General features: G+C 37.2%; 1 protein-coding gene across 13 annotated transcripts in view; it reads right to left on the bottom strand.

The window, feature by feature from the left end:
- The window catches only part of Camta (Calmodulin-binding transcription activator), an 816,835-nt gene that overhangs the window by 48,159 nt on the left and 746,423 nt on the right, over nucleotides 1–22,253 (bottom strand). For all 13 annotated transcript variants that reach the window (XR_014441594.1, XM_083120430.1, XM_083120424.1 and 10 more), the window contains 3 exons: nucleotides 17,504–17,685; nucleotides 16,248–16,393; nucleotides 9,618–9,808 (listed from right to left, as the gene is read on the bottom strand). Coding sequence is in view for 12 of the 13 variants with exons in the window: in XM_083120430.1 (XP_082976556.1) it covers nucleotides 9,618–9,808; nucleotides 16,248–16,393; nucleotides 17,504–17,685 (519 nt within the window). In the remaining variant the exon portion in view is untranslated. The remainder of the gene's footprint in view (nucleotides 1–9,617; nucleotides 9,809–16,247; nucleotides 16,394–17,503; nucleotides 17,686–22,253) is intronic.

The following is a 22,253-nucleotide window of genomic DNA, read 5'->3' as shown; positions in this document are numbered from 1 at the left end:
ATACCAAGGTATATTAATATATTAAGCAGAGGGAGCTAGCCGCTCCGGAACTTCCAGCTGATTGGCTAGCATTTTGACGTCATTAGGTGGACGGAAGCAAAATAAATGCAATGCACCATACTTGTGGTGACGTCATCAGCCGACAACTGAGCACGATTGAGTCGAAACAAAATAGTCGCTTGGTTTTGACTTATTCGGTAACATTGCACTTTCCACCGCAAGGGGTAGCTTTTGTGATTGTGACAGCGGTTATGAAACAAAATTAAAACGTGTATAGTACATTTATGTAAAGATGACACTTAGGAGAATAAGTCTATATATCATACATACCCTACAGAGAATGAGGTAAAGCATAACTGGAGTAAGAAAAACATTCATTTTCAAGGTAAATGTAGATATTCCAGTTCCGAGCACAGCCGAAACCGGTCAGAAGCTCAGCCAATCTCAATTGCAGTCACGCTGACGCTATGGATGATGGGAAACCATAAGCCTCGCGTGACTGCAGCTGTGATTCCGATTCCGTGTGGGAAACGACCCAAAAACTGGTTCCAGAGGCGGATAACAAAATAAATGGCAGTGCAATCAGTGCGGCAACTAATTTTCTTATTGAAGTGAAGCAGCTTAGTTAGTTTTTGGAATACATTGCGTAAAATTGTTTGTCTTCATAGGCAGTAGGTGAATTGATGGAAACATTTATACGAATTTGTGGAGTGATTTTGTGACTGTTTTCAAATTGTAAAATGCATAATCACTCCTTGTGTAAAAGAAAAAGAAATAAATGTTATAGCATACTGTTTTGTTGCGTAGCAACCAGTTGTAAGAAACGCGTGAAAAGAGATAACAAGAAAGTTTGTGAGTAGTTCGAATCACTTCAAATCAAGCATAAACTAATGTATTCATTTAGTGCAAATAAGTTATTTGAAATAACAAGTATGTTCACCAGAGAACGGTGTTGTGATTTTGAACTATTTATATTACTCTTATTTCATAATTTGCTGTGAAGTAGAATAGTGATTTCCTGAACATAAAGTAAAATGCTCAAGCCTCTACGACACTAGCAATTTGCAGTCACGAAACGGTATTAATTTGGAAAGAAAAGTTAAATAAAATAAATAAATAAATAACATGCATAACACAAGAAGAAACATCGCAATGTGATTCTGGACGTCAATTGTTGAATTGTGTTCTAGAGTTTATTTTTCTATGTTATTAGAATATTAATAGAGAGAGATATTTCGTATCGTGGTGCTTGGAAGCGAGCAGTAGGTAATCAATGCAGCCTTTCGAACCGTAGGGACACAAGCTCGGACTGGACCGTTTTCTCAGGGATATTTTAGACACGAGACAAACGACACAGGATTTCACACCAAAGCAACAAGGATCCCTCGGCCCAAGGCAGCTTTCAGACCGAAGCGACATGCGACACATGTCGCTTGGGAACGGGCCAATCAAGAGCAACCTTTCACACCGTAGGGGCATGACGCGCCGCACAGGCCAGCATTCGGTTGGTGAAATCCTCAAGCGATAAGTGTCGCGTGGCGCTTCTCGCTTCGGTGCTAAATCTCCCTAAAGCAAAACACTCATCGCGCATGCGCGAAAAACAAACCGCGGCAACACGTTGCAAGCTATTGAAGTAATGGCCCATTTTGAAGGACATGCAAGTGACAAAGCGACACGTGCAGCTTATCGTGTCGCCTAGATTCGCACAATAGCAGTAAACGCTTGCTAATAGACTGAAGACACCATGTCGCTTGTCACTTCGTTCTGAACTGCCCCTGCGGCGCTTTGCTTCTGAGTACCATTCCTTTAAGGAGATTTACGACCGACGTAACATGCGGCACGAGAATACGACACATTGAATGGGTACTGAACGTGTCGCTTGCTGAACGGTTTGCTGGACCGTCATGCTCAATGAATGATATTTTACAGTCTGGCAGTGTTTGTTACTAGTCACATCAGTCTGAACGTCCCGTGTAGCTTGTCTCATTGGCCTGTATGTTTCCTTACACTCATGTCGATGACACTAAGTGAGTTATTATAATAATAATAATAATAATAAACCTTTTTGTGTAATTCATTCACAAATATTCAGAGTTACCCAGGGCATTCCACGCGTATATTTTCTCCCGTATTATTAATGAAAGTCACGATAACTGGACGTGGTTGACTGTCCAGAATATCTGTTAGTATCTTCACGACCACTGTACCAAATATTGTAGAAATTATCACAATCATAGAAATGATCCAAGTAAAAGAATCAGACGTTGCAACGAAAACTCCATTTACTTACATTATAAGCTGACGAATTTCTCGTAGACGTGCAGACACCAACGCCTCTAGTGGATATCATAATGCACAGGAACAGCCAGAGAGCGCAGAACAATGCCATTTTCCACACTACCTATTTAAGGCGCTATACCAGGAGCATTCGCTCTACTCGGAGTGCGTCTAGTATCTGAGCGATGCTCGCCGAGTAAAATTTTCGCTCGTTCAGCAGATAGTTCATTTACTTGACGGTGTGTGCTCATTGATAAAAATATCACAATTGTAGACGTAAAGGTACAGTTGCGCACTAGACTAGAGAATGGTTCTAGTGTAGTGCGAATCTAATATAATTATTACTATTGCTTCTCAAAACAATATCCAGGCTCTTATGAATGAGAACTAAACCGAACATTTTTCACAAAACGTTATTCGAAAATTTATTTTTCACACACTTGCACAACTTTCCAAAACTACGGTGTATTTGAAACAAACAACACTTTCATTTTAAAGGAATCACAAACAGTGGGAAAATGTATTACCTTCTGTTACTTGTACTTTTTCTTAATTACACTATATCGCACCGTTGATCACAAACACTCGAGACAAAAAAACTATATATTCTATGGCTTAAATATCTTAGATGAGCAAGGTTCAAGTTCGCTCAACGAGCAAGTGAGCAGCGCTCGCCAAGCAACGATTATTTGGCCGTCAAGTAGTTGAGCGATCCCTTTGCTCGCTGAGGTTAAGATCCTTGACGCGTCCTCGATTTCCTACTCTATGAATTCTTTACATATTCCTCTCTCCTCTGTAAGGTATGTGTTATATATAGAAACGCGAAGTTTTCGTTTAAACGATAACACCGAAAAGTTGAGGAAAGCAAAATTAAGTGTATAAAATAGATTTGGGTAGGCAAAGGAGTAAAAATTTCGATGTTTCGAGATCGCGAAATAACTGGAATTATGCCATTTTTCAGAAAAATACAGAATTTTATACTTTAACGCAAAATATGCAATATTAACTGACGATAACACTTCTTCTGTTCAAAAAGAACTATATATCTAAAGCGCAATTCTGTCATTTGTAGTCTAGCTGGTGATAGTTCGATTCAAAAAAGATTGTCACGCATTATTTATTGCAGTTTGGCGCAGACATATTGACAATATTTAACCTCGTCATGAAATAGAATTTGCTCGGGGGGGTTCTACCCAGAAGGGAAATTTTGTAGGAACGGGAAAATTTCCAATAGAAGCACATGTTGTGTTTCGGATGGGGAAGAGGAAGGCATGTATGTGTGTTTTCGGTTTTCCAGAATCATGTTGATTTGCCATGCTCTAATTAGCATAAGATACCGTCAAACCGAGTTTCACTTCTCTATCTTAAGAAGTAACGTTTTTCAATATGGCGTCCACCAACTTCCGGTTTTCCACAATCATGTTGAATTGTCATACTCTAATTTCCATAAGCTACGATCAAGCCGAATTTCACTCGTATATCTTAAGAAATAACATTTTTCAATATGGCGTCCATCAACTTCCGGTTTTCCGGAATCATGTTGATTTGCCATACTCTAATTAGCATAAGCTACCGTCAAGCCGAATTTCACTCGTATATCTTAAGAAATAACGTTTTTCAATATGGCGTCCATCAACTTTCGGTTTTCCAGAATCATGTTGATTTGCCATGCTCTAATTCCCATAAACTACCATCAAACCGAGTTTCGATTCTATATCTTAAGAAGTAACATTTTTCAATATGGCGTCCACCAACTTCCGGTTTTCCACAATCATGTTGATTTGCCATGCTTTAATTAGCATAAGCTACCCTCAAACCGAGTTTCACTTCTCTATCTTAAAAAGTAAAACTTTTCAATATGGCGTCCATCAACTTCCGGTTTTCCACAATCATGTTGATTTGCCATGTTCTACTTACCATAAGCTACCACCAAGCCGAGTTTCACTTCTCTATCTTAAAAAGTAACACTTTTCAATATGGCGTCTATCAACTTCCGGTTTTCCACAATCATATTGATTTTTCATGCTCGAATTAGCATAACCTACCCTCAAACCGAATTTCACTTCTCTATCTTAAGAAATAACATTTTTCAATATGGCGTCCATCAAATTTTTGGTTCTCTAGAATCATGTTGATTTGCCATACTCTAATTCCCATAAGCTACCATCAAGCCGAATTTCACTCGTAAATCTTAAGAAGTAACACTTTTCAATATGGCGTCCACCAACTTCCGGTTTTCCACAATCATGTTGAATTGTCATACTCTAATTAGCATATGCTACCCTCAAACCGAGTTTCACTTCTCTATCTTAAAAAGTAACACTTTTCAATATGGCGTCCATCAACTTCCGGTTTTCCAGAATCATGTTGATTTGCCATGTTCTAATTACCATAAGCTACCACCAAACCGAGTTTCACTCCTCTATCTTAAAAAGTAACATTTTTCAATATGGCGTCCATCAACTTCCGGTTTTCCACAATCATGTTGATTTTTCATGCTCGAATTAGCATAAGCTACCATCAAACCGAATTTCACTTCTCTATCTTAAGAAATAACATTTTTCAATATGGCGTCCATCAAATTTTTGGTTCTCCAGAATCATGTTGATTTGCCATACTCTAATTCCCATAAGCTACCATCAAGCCGAATTTCACTCGTAAATCTTAAGAAGTAACACTTTTCAATATGGCGTCCACCAACTTCCGGTTTTCCACAATCATGTTCAATTGTCATACTCTAATTAGCATATGCTACCCTCAAACCGAGTTTCACTTCTCTATCTTAAAAAGTAACATTTTTCAATATGGCGTCCATCAACTTCCGGTTTTCCACAATCATGTTGATTTTTCATGCTTGAATTAGCATAAGCTACCATCAAACCGAATTTCACTTCTCTATCTTAAGAAATAACATTTTTCAATATGGCGTCCATCAAATTTTTGGTTCTCCAGAATCATGTTGATTTGCCATAGTACTCTAATTCCCATAAGCTACCATCAAGCCGAATTTCACTCGTAAATCTTAAGAAGTAACACTTTTCAATATGGCGTCCACCAACTTCCGGTTTTCCACAATCATGTTCAATTGTCATACTCTAATTAGCATATGCTACCCTCAAACCGAGTTTCACTTCTCTATCTTAAAAAGTAACACTTTTCAATATGGCGTCCATCAACTTCCGGTTTTCCAGAATCATGTTGATTTGTCATGCTCTAATTCCCATAAGTTACCATTAAACCGAATTTCACTCTTATATCTTAAGAAATAACATTTTTCAATATGGCGTCCACCAACTTCCGGTTTTCCAGAATCATGTTGATTTGCTATGATCTAATTCCCATAAACTACCATCAAGCCGAATTTCACTCGTATATCTTAAGAAATAACATTTTTCAATATGGCGTCCATCAATTTTTAGACAGTAAACTTAGTTCGGATACGCTCAGTATGTTATGATAGGTACTGTAAGTTCCTGTTACAAATGTTACCCGCTTCATCCATTTCTATCCACGTACCGGTATTTTAATAACAAGCGCTGGTCATTGTGCTTCAGTACCGGTTACCAACTTGTGGTTCCATTTCGTACCCGGTAGCCACCGTTCAGGTACAGTATGTACGGGTACGATCGTACCCGTTCCATCCGAGACCCGTTCCACTCAGTACCTGAAGCGAATGGGTCGTTAAGTAACGGTACGCCTAGTTTACCCAGGTTGTAGGTAGGTCCAATCTGTCCGGTACTGTGTGGAACGCCAATGGCATTGTAACGCATATCGATAGTTCCGTTTGTAACTAGACAGCGTTACAAGTTGGGTTACGTTACAGGTCCCTGCTCGAAAGCTTAGCATCTTTTCCACAACTCACCTGGTCGATAGCCCAAGAGAATCTTTTCATCAATCTAGAAGCTATTTGTGTGTGCTGCTCACATACATACCTTTACCTTTTCACTCTTCTCACAATCACTGCTGATTCTTATGTTCATTACCATTTAGTTTATGCTTGATAGTACTTCTATGTTAATCAAAATATATTTTTCTAACTCTGCAGTTGTCAAGTTCCTTTATGTATGATGGAATTAATCACTAAACAATTATATTAGCACAATGATATAAACAATTATATTACATTATAAAACTAGTTTAAACATTTACAAATCATACCAAATACATGATTCCCATTCCCTTCCAAATAGTTTCTGGTATACACCAAGGCACGCAATACACACACAATAAATATACATCAGAACACACCCTGGTGAGATATAACTTCAACAACATTTCAAATTAATATTTTTCCAGATGCCATGCAAATACATATTGGAAGGGTCGAGATGAAAAGTACGAGAAAGTGTAATATGTTGCAAGAAGAGAGGGAAAAAAATAATCATGAATGTTCAAGTCTTCTAATCCTTGCTAATTATTCACTCAGCTTAAACACATATGAAGGGTCAGAGTAAAAAACAGGCAACTCAATTTTCTGTTGTAAGCGAGGTAGTGGTGTTACTCCTGCCATGTTGATGCTGTACTGGACTATATAACATGGTTTCTTTTGTTTCATACATTTGACAATTCCATTTATCAACGCATATGTTTATTATACCTTTTTATTTACATGTTTAGTAACATTTTGCAATTAAAATTTAATATTCTGGACTTTGATGAACATTGACTTCCCTGTTCTTTTTTCCCTCTGACTCTTCATATTAACTTATGGTTTAAATGGACATTTTACAGTCTTCTTTAACTGTTTACAGTTTATATACAAAAAATGAGCGAGAATGATTTTTTTTATATCACACAGTGAAAATACAGAGGTGAAACAAATTTGCGCGAGAAGAACGTGTCTCGTGGAATCGGCAGATAAAATTGCAAGCACGTATGTGCATGCATCTGGCAACACTGCACAAACAAAACATGAATGGTCAGAAGTTGCATACGGAAAATGGAGTCTGTTCATGAGGAGCAGTACACGGCTTTGAAATTTTGCGTCCGTCTGCAGAAATCCTCCATGGAAGCATACAAAATGTTGCAGCAGGCATATGGCGAAGATATCCTTTCAACATTCAACCGCATTTTGGTGGTTCAAACAGTTTAAGGAGGGCCGTGTTTCGACCACAAAGCAGGGTGGTTTGGGTGCTCCGGCCACCGGGGTGAACAAGATCATGGTTAACACAGCTGCCGTCACTGTTCGGGAAATCGCCGAATAACAATAGATGAACTGGCAGACATGTTACACATTTCCCATAGTAGTGCGTTCACCTATCTGCACAATCGCTTGCACATGAGACACGTATGTGCAAGATGGGTGCCGAGATTGCTGAACAGAAGCAGGTGAGAGTAGAGGTGTGTCGGGAGCTTCAGCATCTGGTAGCGGAGCGTGGAGAGGCCTACCTAAATTCCATCATAAATGGTAACGAGAGTTGGCTTCACCACTAGGATCCCGAAAGAAAACAGGCGAGTACAGTCTGGAAATCACCCAGTTCTACCACACCAAAGAAAGCCAAAGCTGTTCCGTCGGCGAATAAGGTAATGGTGATTTCCTTCTTTCCAACATTCTTGCCCAATATCTGGCTCGAAAAGACATTGAATGTGTCCCGCACCCTCCATACAGCCTGGATCTTGCTCCGTGTGACTTTTTGTTCCCTCGTCTGAAATCGGAGCTGCAGGGCAAGCGTTTCAACTCATTAAACGCCATTCTGAAGAAGGCAGAGGCGGTTTTGAAGACGATGTCAAAAGACAGTTTCCAGCACGTCTCCCAGGACTGGCATACACATTGGGCCAAGTGTATACAACTCGATGGGGACTACTTCGAAAAATACCATATCAACCTGGACCCTGCCTAATGTATTTCGTAAGTAAAAGAATCATTCTCATTCTTTTTTGACTAGCCCTCGTATATTGAGTGTAAGTTACACAGATTAAGCAGGAGCTCAAGAAGTGGGCATATGCTCCATTTTCAACAAACAAAGTTCTTTCCTGCATACTTTCCTCCCTATTGACATCTCACAGATGTTCGTGTGCGTATGTGTGTGCTTTGTTTCTGAGATGAGTTGTTTCTTTATTTATATCAAAATGAGAGCACATCCTCACTGCTGGAGAAGGTGCTCCTTGTGTGTGTGTGAGCAGGTTCTCAGCCTTTTTATTCATACAAAATGCAGCATAGGCTCCATAAAAGTCCAGAAATGAGTACAGGTTTAGTTTTGTTCACATAATCCATTATTTTACATTTGTAATTATTTTTAGATTTCCTGGTTATGCAGGATTTTATCATGATGGTGGAATTATAAATCTACAAAATGAATGATAGGTGTAGAATATTGCTACATGTATATTTTTGTATGCAGCCCCCAAAACACACACACACACATAATTTACCATATTGGATGAGTATTGGGGACAGCAGTGCCATGTAAAAAATATCAGAGATTGTTCCTATTCCTTTCACTAACTACATCGTGCCCTGAATGATTTAGGTACACTTTCAGAGATGTGGTTTTGAATTGACTTGATTTTTGTTATTTAGCGTCGATTTTCAGCCACTTTGGCTAATTGTGAAGATAAGGAAGAGTGATGCTATGATGAAATTGATGAAGGAACACTTGAGAAAGTCCCCATGCCCAAGTTTGGATTTGAACATGGGACACTAGATATTATGCTGCGCTAACCACTCAGCCATGGAGGTTGGCTCAGAGATGTGGTTATTATTGCTGTAACTAAAATTCAAGTATGTATTAACAATTATAATTATCACACACAATTTTCTTCTTTTGTACGTAAGTGTGATTGTGAAGTGTTACAATAGTGTATCTTGTAAAGGAAATTACAATCCTCAGACTAAATACCGGATTAGTATCAGTTAATTTATGGATAAATCAATGTCAATATGAAATCAAAATGTTACTTTTTTGTCACACATATATCTATAAGTAAGAGCAAAGACATTGCACAACACCAACACACACTACATAACACAAACATCACATTTACAGAAAAAGGAAGTTAAGTGAATTGAGGTAGTAAAAGAGTAAACTACATTCAACACTCGGCTGACAATCTATTACCAGGAGTTTACAGTAGCCAGACACAAAAGCTGTAAAGAAGAGATATATTTACCCAGGGCAGTGAGGATGGACAACCCCAACGAACAGTTGGGGTGTCCAAACTCAGTGCCCGGCTGGTACGACAGAAAAGCACCATAATGCATGCAAAGAGGTGCACCACAAGAAGACAGGCATGTGCAATCAAGGCAAAACAACTACTGCCTCTGCCACTCCACAAAAACCACCTCAGCTACAATAGAGCAGGAGGTGGTGGAAGACACAGGGAGTATGTGTGGGACTTACTTCAGCCCAGACCCTGTCGGGGTTCCCTCGCGACTCTGTCTTCCTCTCTCCTGCTCCTTGTAGTTGCGGTAGTAACTCTGGATGCACACAGCTGCCTCCTGGCTCTTCTTGAAACGTTTGTGTTCACAGTAACTGCGAAACTGATTTTGGATCACCATTGCTGCCCGAGTCATTTGTTTGAAGTAGGCATACTGAAGGAAAAAACAAAGGAAAAATAAATTAGAATCTAATTCCTGTGTGAAATTCCTAATGCCACAATTACATATGAAATATAAATATTCGTGAAATATGGAACTCAATATTCTGATGCACTTCACGTGCATTGTAAAAGTTATTAAGTTATTAACACACTGGAATGTTTATTATATTTCATTATGTTAATAACTACTGAGTGTGCAAAGTTGTCAAATTGTTAAAGAAAAACATAAAAAAAAACAGTATTATTACAGATAATCAAAATGTGTGCTACCATTTAAATCACTATAAACTTAAAATAAAAAATTAAACTCATAATATTTGCTATGTAAAATATCATCAAATACATATCAATGTGACTATTAATCATTTACTTTCATAAATGAACATCAAGAAAAAAAGTAAATTACTAGACACTTAACAATATAGTTACACGGCTTTATTAACATGCATCACAACAATTCTTCAAATTGAAGAAAAAATAATTATTCACAGAAAAAAGAAGAAAATCCCTTAAAATATGCCACTGAGAACTCTATGGCTACCACTACAAGCATGATATGTTGTCTTCCTGGTCTTCTGTACAGATTTACTGAAATCCAAAATCAAATCTATTTTTCCTCTATTTTATCTTTCCTATTCCTGATTACTTCTCTCCTATCTGGATCATAGCTTCTAAAACTAACATTTCCATCATCTTCTCAAGTTCTCTCAGCAATAACTTCATACACTTCACATGTCTGCTTTGAATATCCAGTCAATGATTACTTGCCACGAGCTAGCAATATGAAATTTTTGTACAAAATTATTAATGGAAAAATCAGAATCAAATCCCTAAGTAGACAAATCGATCTTCGAGTGCACACACAACCAACCCACAATGTAAAACTCTTTCACAATCACACTACACAAGGATTAATATAAAACTCTTCCACAGTTTTGCTACAAGGCCATCTTTTATACTGGGTGGTCCAAAAGTCCCGATATGGTCACATATGAGAAATACACATCAAATAGGAAAACGAAAAAATACCTGTTTAATAAGTGAAAGAAAGCTATTCAATGATATCACACTTGATTCCCTACTCCTGCCCCCTGGGGGTGGGGTGGGGGCAACTGTGAAATTTTAATGGAAACCCCCATTTGGTATTGTAGAATCGGAAAGAGGACTTCATTCCGAGTCCAACGAGCTATCAACCATCCTCCTAGCTCAATTAGGAACGGAGATATGGCGATTTTAAATTTTTGGGGTGCAGATTCCGAATTCCATATACTCTATTGAAAGGTCTTGACGTGCAGATTCCGAATCTGCAATTGCTTTCACTCTAGCTCAATTAGGGGCAGAGTGTCCATTTGAAATTTTTTTGGGGTTTTATGATTTTATTTTATTTTTTTATTTTTTTTGGGCGAAAAATTAAAATCGCCATATCTTCGTTCCTAATTGAGCTAGGAGGACTCGGTATTAAGTCCTCTTTCCGATTGTACAATACAAAATGGGGGTTTCCATTTAAAATTTCACAGTTTTCCCCTGCCCCACCCCCAGGGGCCAGGGGTGGGGAATCAAGTGTAATATCATTGAATAGCTTTCTTTCGCTTATTAAACATGTATTTTTTCGTTTTCCGATTTGATGTGTATTTCTCATGATATGTGACCGTTCCGGGACTTTTGGACCACCCGGTATAATGCTCTCTGCACTATATGCTCCCAAGTTTTAAGGAACACAGCTCCTAATGTTAGCATTTTTCTTGCCTGATAACTATGAATATTTATTTTTTTCCTGTAGCATGATTGCTACAGTTTCATTATATTATCCTCTTAGAGCATTGTATCAAAAACTTTAAGAAACTACATATATAGATATTGAATACTCACTTTCTGCAAGAAATGTGATACTTGAAAATAAATAACTTATAGATGTTGTTGCAAAGTTGGATGGGCAATTTGTACATTATTTCTCTATTTACAGCTCAACCAAGATGCGAAATCTCTCATAAATTCATGACCTAAAGTTGACAGTCATTTGTTTTCTCCTCTAGCATTGTATGATCTTTCCCATTCATCATGATACATACATACACTTGGCACTGAATAAAGGTGTTGATGTGTTGAAGAGCGCCACTTATTGTGACATTGAAAGTGCAGGATTACAAGGCAAATAGCTGATTGTATCGCCCATACTCCTTCTGCTTGTTTACAGTTGAAAATTCGATGACAGAGTACCTGAGGGGTTGTCTCTTCTTTGCCAAGCAGTAACAATTGGATATTGCACCCAAATAATGTGTGCCCCACTCACACACACACATACAAAATACTAAACAACCAAATAATAAATAAATCAAACCAAACTGCTGATTAAAGACCATGAATAGATGAATGAATTAAGAAAACAACTAATAGATCCCATTCAGAGATCTTAACGCTACCATCAACTCGTTGATTTAAAAGTTGTAGTTTTCTGCAGATACTAAGCTATGAAAAATTGTTATGAAATAACAATAAACTTTCAAAAGACATAATGTTCATACTATAAAGCAAATACCTACTTCAGGATAGAAATTTATCAAATAAATTACACATTATTAAATGTGTACATGGCAGATTTTTCTTCAAGAAGTAGCAAATACAGTGAAAACTTGGTTACACACTATTCATAAATCAGGCAGGTGTTGACCTTTGACCTCTCATATTTTGACAATTTTTGTGTACCTGGTCTGGATTCTATTTCTATGAAAACCCCTATGATGGTTTCTGATAAAGATAAAAATTGCCAGATTTTTAGGAATTTGTAAAAATTAGGGCTGAGCCAATATTGATGCCAACTGGAACACTACATATCTATGGGAGAAACAGTCACCATGCAATGCATCAGGGGTGCCTACAGGGGGGGACTATGGCACAGACTGCGTGGGTCCAGTATCCCACTCTACACCCTCGATTTCGGATTTTTTATTATTATTATTATTATATAAAGATTATGTGATGCTAATTATGAAGAACAAAAATTTGGAGCGCGGAAACAAGTATTTATGAATGTACAGCCATTTGAAGTTGAGATATTGTCATTTGAAATTCTTGAGTCCAAATTCCCCACCGATTCTGGGCTCCGCCCCTGGGGTAATTGACCTACCGCCCCCTACCGCTACCACGGCCCCGCCTTTATCTATAGAGTCTCTTTTAAAGGCATGTTAGAAATTGGCTGGAGTCACCTGGCCCCAACACTATTTCTCAATGTTTTCCGTATTGACACATGAAGATACCAAAAATGAAGGCTAAAATTAAACCTAAGAAGGTAACTTACCTCTTTTTACCAAGGCCAGGCACTGAATTGCAGTCGAAGTTAAATTTGTAAGTCCAAAAATGAAGTAACTCCTATGTTGAAAGTCCTTGTTGTCCTTTTCCACAGAATACCACCCTCCACTCCCTTCTCATCATAAAAAATAAGAAGTCGCAAATTATCCCATCCCACAAGTCATTTAGAAAATACAACCCTCCCCTTTACGGTCTGCAGTTGCCAAAGAGAAATAATTAATTCCAATTTCTGAAGTCGCATAAATGAAATCCAATGTCTGAAATGTCCAATCTGCCAATATATCACACAAATAACATATCGCAATCGCAAATGTTCCCATTGCACAAGTCAATCATAAGAAGAAAAATAAAAAAAATTCAGACGTGCGCCTGTGACATGAATGCATGATCCAAAATCTTCAGACTTCCGCCTGTGATATGAATCCATCATCCGCCATCATAGAAGCTCTGAAAAACCTTTTTGACGTTACACAAGGAATTTTAATTTAAAAAAAAAATGTAAGTTTCAAAGCACGTAGATCTAAAAAATTAACTTCCGTGCTATTTGCAAACACTGTTTGTTATGAGGAGCTAAATATTTTCACGAAAATATTTGAAATGTGCCTGAAATTGAGGGTGTAATAAGGGATATCGGAGCCAACTGCGCCATCGAGATTTTGGGGGGGGGGGGGGGATTTTTTTCCTTTCAAATAACATAAAATTTAACATTTATATATTTTTGCTTAATTTAAAGCAGGTGCATCATTTTGATTATGTGCTTCTATTTTCAGTATTATTGTCGAATTGATTCCCTGTAGCTGTAATAATTGAACTAAATGTACATACAGTAACATCTTGCAAGTTGCACGATAAAACAGAAAAATAATAGTATCAAATTCCTTCACATTTCTAATATCTTGTGGCAGGATAATTTTACTTTAACAAGTGACATTTGCACTGAAGATAAAATCCACGTAATTATTGCTATGGATTACTAAAATAATTTACCCCAAGCAGAGGGGTAGAGTTCTTTGAAGGAGGAACCGTATTTAATTCTCGCCATTAGCTTAGGAATTTCTAGCTAAGGTTCTGTAATTCTCGTGAAACAAAATTGAATCGGTAACACGGCTCCAGCATGTTATTTGGTTTGCCCAGGTTGAATTCTCTATCTTAAGTTGTGTAACAATTTCTGTTAAATACTCAAATTGTGGGTTTTATAAATCTCATTCTCCATTCACAAACACTGCTTAAATGCATATTTATATAATTTAACTTATTACACGTAACGAATCAATGTGCTAGCTTTCCGTTATTTCGAAAAAATATATGGACAGTTTAACATGGTATTGTATTAAAATAAACATCAATTATTATTTATTCATCCAAACTATTTGTAGGGGGGGGGGGGATTTATGATGAACGATTTTAGGGAAGTAATGCATCCACGATCTTGGGGTGATGTTCGATTAAAGGTTATTAAAAGTAGGTTATTTTCCAGTTTTGGGGATTCATGATTGTCAAGTTTGCTTGTTTTGTGTAGTGAGAGTGGCATTCTTGCACAAATTTCAAATGATTAAATAATAGATAAATTCGCAAGGTGCAGTATTCAGAGATAATAGCTTCTTTTAAGATCTTGATACTAAAGTTTGTTTTAGTATTAATGCTGTCATGAAAATAAACATTAATTTGAAAACAGCACATATGTTCTACTTCTGATATGCTTTTTCAATGAGTAATCGAAACACAAAGCAAAAAGAGTAATATGGCTTACCATTTATGTTATACTTTGAGAACTTAATATTTCTTGTTGTCATAAAAATGTACTGTGTAAGCTGTGGTTCAATATATACGACTAATTGGTTTCTTTCTACAAAATCTTACTAGGAAAACAATTGTATATTTTGTTCATATACATCTTTTAATGAATGAGCACAAGAAATAAATAGTAAAAAGGCAATACATGTGTTTACTTAAATTCATATGATTATAATTACCTACTGTATTCCCAAATATGCAGCATATTTTCTCTTAACAGAACTCGCACATTGTTATTTCAAATAAATTCATGAAAGGAGAGGTACACTACGAATTGAAGCAGATTAAAAATCATAATGCATTTTATGACGTTAAATATGTTAAGCATTATCTATATATGCATACCATGTAGTTTGATTTGGTAATTCATCTATCTACCTTGCTCATACTAGATGCAAAACAAATCATCGAGTCCCCACTTTGCACTACACAGTGTTTGATGTAATAGTGACATGTTAGATAAAGAAAAGGAATAACTCAGGCCGGGGAGTATCAAGTGAAGTGTTCATTAGAACTAAATAAAAAAAATATATTTGAAAACACTGTCCTAATTTGAAAACACTGTCCTAACTAAATACTTCATGGGAATTATCACATGAACTTGGGGGGGGGGGTGCTTCATTGCTTCATGGGCACCCCTGCAATTAATGCAGATCTCCTCAAGAACAATCAGGTCCAAATGATATGGACTTCTGAATAAACGCTTTTTGTTTCAACATGACAATGCTCAACTCCATATTGCCCATTCAGCTATTGCAACCATCCATCTGCATATTGAGTCTCCCAAAGAACTGGAACACTTCTTTTGCATGCCATGGAGACTACGTCAAGAATGGTGTGTAAGTTCACATGTTTTGTAGTCAATATATTTCAAGGTAAACAAAGAAATTGGGTTGTTTTTTGCTATTCAACTCTGAACATTGAACACTTGGTCAAAAAGTGTTTGAAATACTCATTTGACCAGATAATATGTAGTTTTGACTTTTGGTCTTAAAAAATAAGGCTGAGAAACATGCATTTGAAAATCCCATATGTGATTCTTTTAATCTCTAAAAATCTTTCAATTTTGATTTTTTCTTCAAAGGCATTGTAGGGCATTTCATAAAAAAGTGGATCCATCCCCCCCCTTCACAAAAATTTACAAAAATCACAGAAATCAAGGGTCACCACATGACTCACTTGATGTGCAATAGCCCAACTAAATTACTTGTTAAATGGAGAAAAACAATGCATTTGTTTTTTTTAATATCTATGAGAATCTTCTATGAATCACTTAACTGTGAAAAACGCACGTACAAAGTTGCTGCCAATGTAATTTTTATGAATCTTACCTGTTTGTAACGTCGATAGTAATTTTGAATCAAGATAGCTGCAGCTCGTTCTTTATCTTGCTCTTCTGCTTTTTTCCTTCCCTTGTATGACCTGTAAGCCTTCTGGATAATTTTGGCAGCTTCATAGAGCTCCCTCTGCTCACGATCTACAAAGGAAATCAACATCTCAATGCAACACACATTGAATGAGAGTAAAATGTACCTATCTGAATCAATGCATTTGATGTAGGAAAAATTAAGGTTCAACACATTGATGAACTTGTGACAGTATGGTGAATTTTAAATACTCACCCCATTTTATGTATACCTGGCTACACATTTGTTTATTTTCCTAGCCATATTATTTATTACTCTTAATAACAACTTCATTCAAATTTAACTTGCAAGAGGTAAGGTGAGTGAATCAGACCTGTTGCTAAAACACTTGTCTCCAAAATCTTTCAGCATCGCCCTTATCACCTCATTGTGAAACACGCTCTATTCCAGGAATCACAAGTTCAAGAATTTACAGCCATTTCTTCCTTATTGGGTCTCCTTCATCCTACATGCTACTCCTCACACAACTTTCTGTGCTTATACTTCTTGAAGCTTTCCTGGCAGCGAATGATGAAGTTTTCTCGGGATATAAATCAGGTGACACTAGCTCTCCAAAGCTAGGAACACTATCTGGAAATCACGTGGTTGATATACCGAGAAAACCTCTTCATCATTTCTGTGCTTATGTTTCACACTGACTGTGCGTCTCACAACTTGATTGTCAAGTGGCTCCAGTTACTAGTAGCAAGTACTGATATTTTTTTATTGGCAAAACATAGAATCAAATGTGATTTTTCTCATGAATCTTTTCTTTTCTCCCTGATCCCTGTGATCTATCAACAATCGTCATTTTTCAGTTCATTTCTTTTCCTTCCTGATCCCTGTGCTATATTAAAAATCATGACCTAATCAGTGCATTTCTTTCTCATTCTATTCTATGCATTCTAAACCTCAAAGAAATCATTTACACCGTATCTTCTCTTGGCAAGATATTTGAGATTGTTAGCTAACTAGTATGGTGCAGGTGCTTCCAGGACAGCAGGAAGTTTCAGGTCCAAAATACCGAGGCACCACCTTTTGTGTCACCACTCCCAGGTGAATTATATGCACTGGAGGTTCATTGTTGCTTCCTGGCTATGGAAAAATAACAAATACTCTATAGTAACTTTATTATATGCAATAAGTAATAATTTACTGTAAGCAATAAGCATAGTACTTACCAGAGAGAGTAAGGTTTGAGAAATCTTTTTCGAACAATGTTCCTGATGCTTGGAAGAATTCGCAAAAGTCAGCTGTAGTAGGAGGTGGTGATGGAGAATCAAGAGTGAAAGAGCAGGGGCTTTGGAGACAGCTGGAAGATGCTGGAGATAAACTGGAGCTTGGTGTACCAACATCATAATACCTGCGCAAAGAATGGGAAAATAAAATATTTTTACATGGGAAGTAACGAAAAAATATGTGTGTGTGTATGCATGAGAATACATACACTAGAGATGGAATTTATTAATATGTATTACTGGAGAACACACATACAAACTCACACACTGTACATAAGGGTTGTTTCAAAAGTAAAGTCACCTATCCTTTCATGGAAATTAGAACAGATACAAAGTCGGCCTCATGGCAGAGTAGTTTGCACATCGCACAACGATGCCAGGGGTCCCGGGTTCGAATCCTGGCATGGGCATGGATATTTGTGAGTGTCCATTCATCAATTTCATCATATCATCACTCATCCCCATCTTAGCAAATTAGCCAAAAGTTGCACAAAAAGTGAAGTAAAATAAAACAAATAAATAAATAAATAGAACAGATACAGAGAGCACCATAATTTGGTTGGAAAGAGGAAGTCTTTAGCTACAAAATACTATTTTCCCACATGGTCACTATTATTGGTTATGCATTTTTCACAATGCTCTTAAAATTCTGTACCACATGAAGCCATTCACTTTATGACAGCAGAGATGATTACATTCTTGTTGAACAAATGTTGCCCATGTTAGTGCATTTGGCTTGCTATTGGTGATAGGACAGCCTCAAAGTGGTTCAGCAGGTCATGAGAGACATATCAGTGGTCCATTTGTCTCTGTGGGACCCATCTGGCACCAACTTCGCAATATCCCAATGTTGGCAAAAAGCACTGAAGCCAACATTCAACTTAGCAGATAGTTTCTTGGTTGTAATCTGCCAATCTGAGACGAATGAGTTGATTTTTTGAGTTGGTGTTTTAAGACCACTTTATGCACAGTAAGGCTAAATGGAACTGGACCTACAGTTTTTAAAGTGTACCTCCACCAGGCATTGAAGCTGGGACCCATTGATTGCAAGGCAACGATGCTACCACTGCATTATCGGAGAGGCCCTAACGAATGAATTGACTTAGACGCTCTTCATTGTGTAGGATGACAGATGAGCAAAGCTGCCTGGTACGAGGATGTTGATATGTCAAGCCACCCTCTTACTGTACTCACTGGGTGATATTTTTTCCACATCGAGGAACTCAATGGCACATCTCCCTATGTGAAGTTAACTTCTGGAAAATAACAGTAAGAAGATGGCTGGAGATCAGTTTTATTGATTCATTGAATTAGGTTATTTTATTTAACTTTTGTGCCACTTTTGGCTAATTGCGACAATGAGGATGAGTGATGATATGATGAAATTAATGAAGGGACACTAACACAGAACATCAATGGCCAGGCTGGGATTCAAACTGGGGAGCCTCAGTGTTGTATTGTGCTGTATTCCATGATGGAGGAATGCATTATTCTTACTGAGGACAGGATTGACTTTGGCACTCAATCCTACTATGTAGGCATGGGTCCAGTATTGCCTTCCAGAGTAACAAGAGTTTATAGGCAGTACTTGGATGATGACTACTTTGAAACATTCATCACTCCAAGATGGGGTAAAGGAAATTTTCTTCTAGCTGTGACCATATAACTTGAGCCTACTAAAGTTAACTGCCTATGAGTTCAAGCTTTCTCTACTTTTTTTCAGTCTCATGCTCCTGCTTTAAACATGTACACTGGGGAACTTTAAAAAAAGGTCTCCCTCCTTTTAGTTAGATTGGAAGGTAGTTGAAAAGTGGGGGAAGGCAGTTGCAGACAAGGCCATCACTACCCTATGCTCACTTGTTTCCAGAAAGCTTTCTGTTGGAGTCTTGTCAGGCATTATCTGGACAGTTTGTGGAAAAATTTTGTGTTCCTAACCCCCCTTCCTCTCTCTGTGTGTGCGTGCGTGCCGACACCTGTTTCTTTTTAAGTCTGACGTATTTTTATTGCATCGACTAATTGATGTTATGGCTGGGAATGAACCAGATTATCAATGGAGAAATGAAAAAGTATAAAAAATACTAAAATTCCTGGCATGAGTAGTTAGTAGCAGTAAAGGTTAGGTAAAGTTCCTCGTGCATATAGCACCGTGACATGAAGGCACATTTAGGGGATGTGGTAGTAGGGCCCTGCATATTCTCGAGCTCGGCCATTTTGGAGATGGATCAGCACCACGCTCCAGCCACCTTTATTCGCCAGGGTTGTAGTAGAAATGAGAAAATATAAATGTTTTACATTCTGTGTATGAAAATGTATTTTTTGGATACTGTCTTGAAAGTATCTGTTGACATCCTAACCTGCAGTTTTTTATTTTTTTAAGGATAAACTAGTTCAAGGCTGCAAGTGGTTCCTGAGAAGTAATGAACATATCACAGAATACGCAATAGCTCGCGATCCTCAAAAAAAAAAAAAAAAGAATATATACAAATTTATTCTATGAATGCTTACGTCATTGTGACCATGGAGTGTATTTTGCAGACTAACGAGGATCTGGCATCTAGACACAAGGCCAGTATAATGGTCTGTGGGGTTTGGGCTGTGTCCTATCTATACGTTTGTGATTGCCCTTTCACAAATGGCATCTTAACACACTTTTCATTCTCATCTATGTTATTATCCAAAAGTGGATGAAAAGCAAAGTCAAATAAATCAATCATTTGGTCATTGTGTCCCTGCATTTTCAATTTTTCTTCCTGATCAAAAATTTATGTTTCACTGATGTAATGCATCACTATAGTCATGTGAATTATTTTCCGTCATCATAGTGTGCTTAATCAATCCTTAAAGCATAGACTCTAATGCTGTTGTCCTTAGCATAATCAATATTAACTGTGTGGAAGTTTTGATGTAGGCAAAAGAATGGTTAAGAATAAATCCCAATTGATTGTTCGAAATTTAAAATATCATAACTCTGACGTAAGGCATATTAACTGTTCTTAGTTCGCTGTCAAGGAATGATTTCTCCTAATTAGAAAGGATTCTGGCCTCCGTGGCAGAGTGGTTAAACACCGGAATTGGCACTGTGTTCATTCGGTGTTCATTGTGAGTGTACCTTCATCAATTGCATAATTTCATAGCTCATCCGCATCGTCACGTTTAGCCAAAAGTGTCAGAAAAGCGAAGTAAAATAAACCAAATCAAACATAAATAAGAAGCTGAAGGGATAAATATTCCATTACCAAATATAAAATATATAAAATACAGTAATTACTGTGTTGACATTGCAGTCATTTTGGCAGAATGTAGCTGTCTTAGGGTCGTATGTTCGAATTAGCTGATCAAAATATACAAAGAGTGAATGATAAATGGAGATGGGAATGCACATTTCTATTACTTTAGTAAGCGTTCAGTCGTAAATCCTGTGAACACAGTGTGATTTTCGGGCAAGGAAGTGTTCCTGGGACATCGACTAGGTCGATGTTTACTTATAACATTATGAGGGTATGGATTTCTCTCAAGAAATGCAACAAATGTTTATGCTCATGGAAATTGTTTTCCTTTTTGGGTGGGTGGCAATACCCGTACTCTGTGTGAGTGTATGTTCATGTCTTGCAATAATTAATTCAATGCAGTTCTATTAAAATTAAATCTACGTATTTATGAAATACGTAATATTTGCATAATCCTCACTTTCCAGGGGGATGGCTCTAATCACTTCTCACTCATTGGCAGAACCGTAGTGAATATGGGATGAAAGCTTGTAAAGATCATATATCGTTGTGTTTGATAACACTGGGGAACAGTGAAATTGCGGCACAGTGTTTGAGAGCTAATTTAGGGCGATTTCATGCTGCTGAATAATGATATAATAATATATTTCCTGAATTGGCTCTAATTTATGAAATAAATGCAACTAAACCAAAATGGCGGAAACATAAGACATACATATAAATGAACTTCCAACAACAATTTAATATTTCTTTTTGTGATTACAATCATTAACATGAATTTTTGGTTCACTCCATGTCATGGGCACTCCAAATTTGAGTCCCTTTCGTCCGCCTTGGCCCCAATAACGAAGTGATTCCAAACAAGTTTTGCAAACTATATGTTGTCCCAGATTTTTGGCAAAATAAGCCTGATACAAATCTCTCACTACATCCGTGATATTTCTTCTCTGTGATGGTAGACAATATATTCCACATATATAGCAAAAAAAAATTGGGTTATTGAAACACTTACTATGTGAGGAACTCATATTTCCAATGTATTCACATTAAATGCATTTCGCTTAGTTATACTACAAAATTCAACATTAAGAAATATATTACCTAGCAATGCTTCATAAGTTGCCTAGCAACAATTTACAAATAAATAAATACGTTTCTTAATGGGAATTTCAACTCATTATCAAATTTTGATATTACCGAGAAAAGTGTGGAGTAATTTTACCTCCTACATTTTCAATGGTGTGTTTATTTTTATAACTGGAGTCAATTCAACTGAACCAATCATACAATTGGCAATCACAGCTGTTTTGTGTGCTGAAACTGTTATTAAACTTTATGCCACAAAATAAAATCTTTTTTTTGTTCCCCTGTGTAATCGACTGGCAATAGGAAAGCAACCCCTTTTTAAAAATATAAGATTAGATTTTCTAAACAAACCATAACGTAATAATCATAAGATTTCCTGT

The sequence above is a fragment of the Lepisma saccharinum genome, chromosome 4 (genome assembly GCF_977018435.1).
Source record: "Lepisma saccharinum chromosome 4, izLepSacc3.1, whole genome shotgun sequence".
Classification (NCBI taxonomy): Eukaryota; Metazoa; Arthropoda; class Insecta; order Zygentoma; family Lepismatidae; genus Lepisma; species Lepisma saccharinum.
This window is presented reverse-complemented; position numbering and strand designations above follow the sequence as displayed.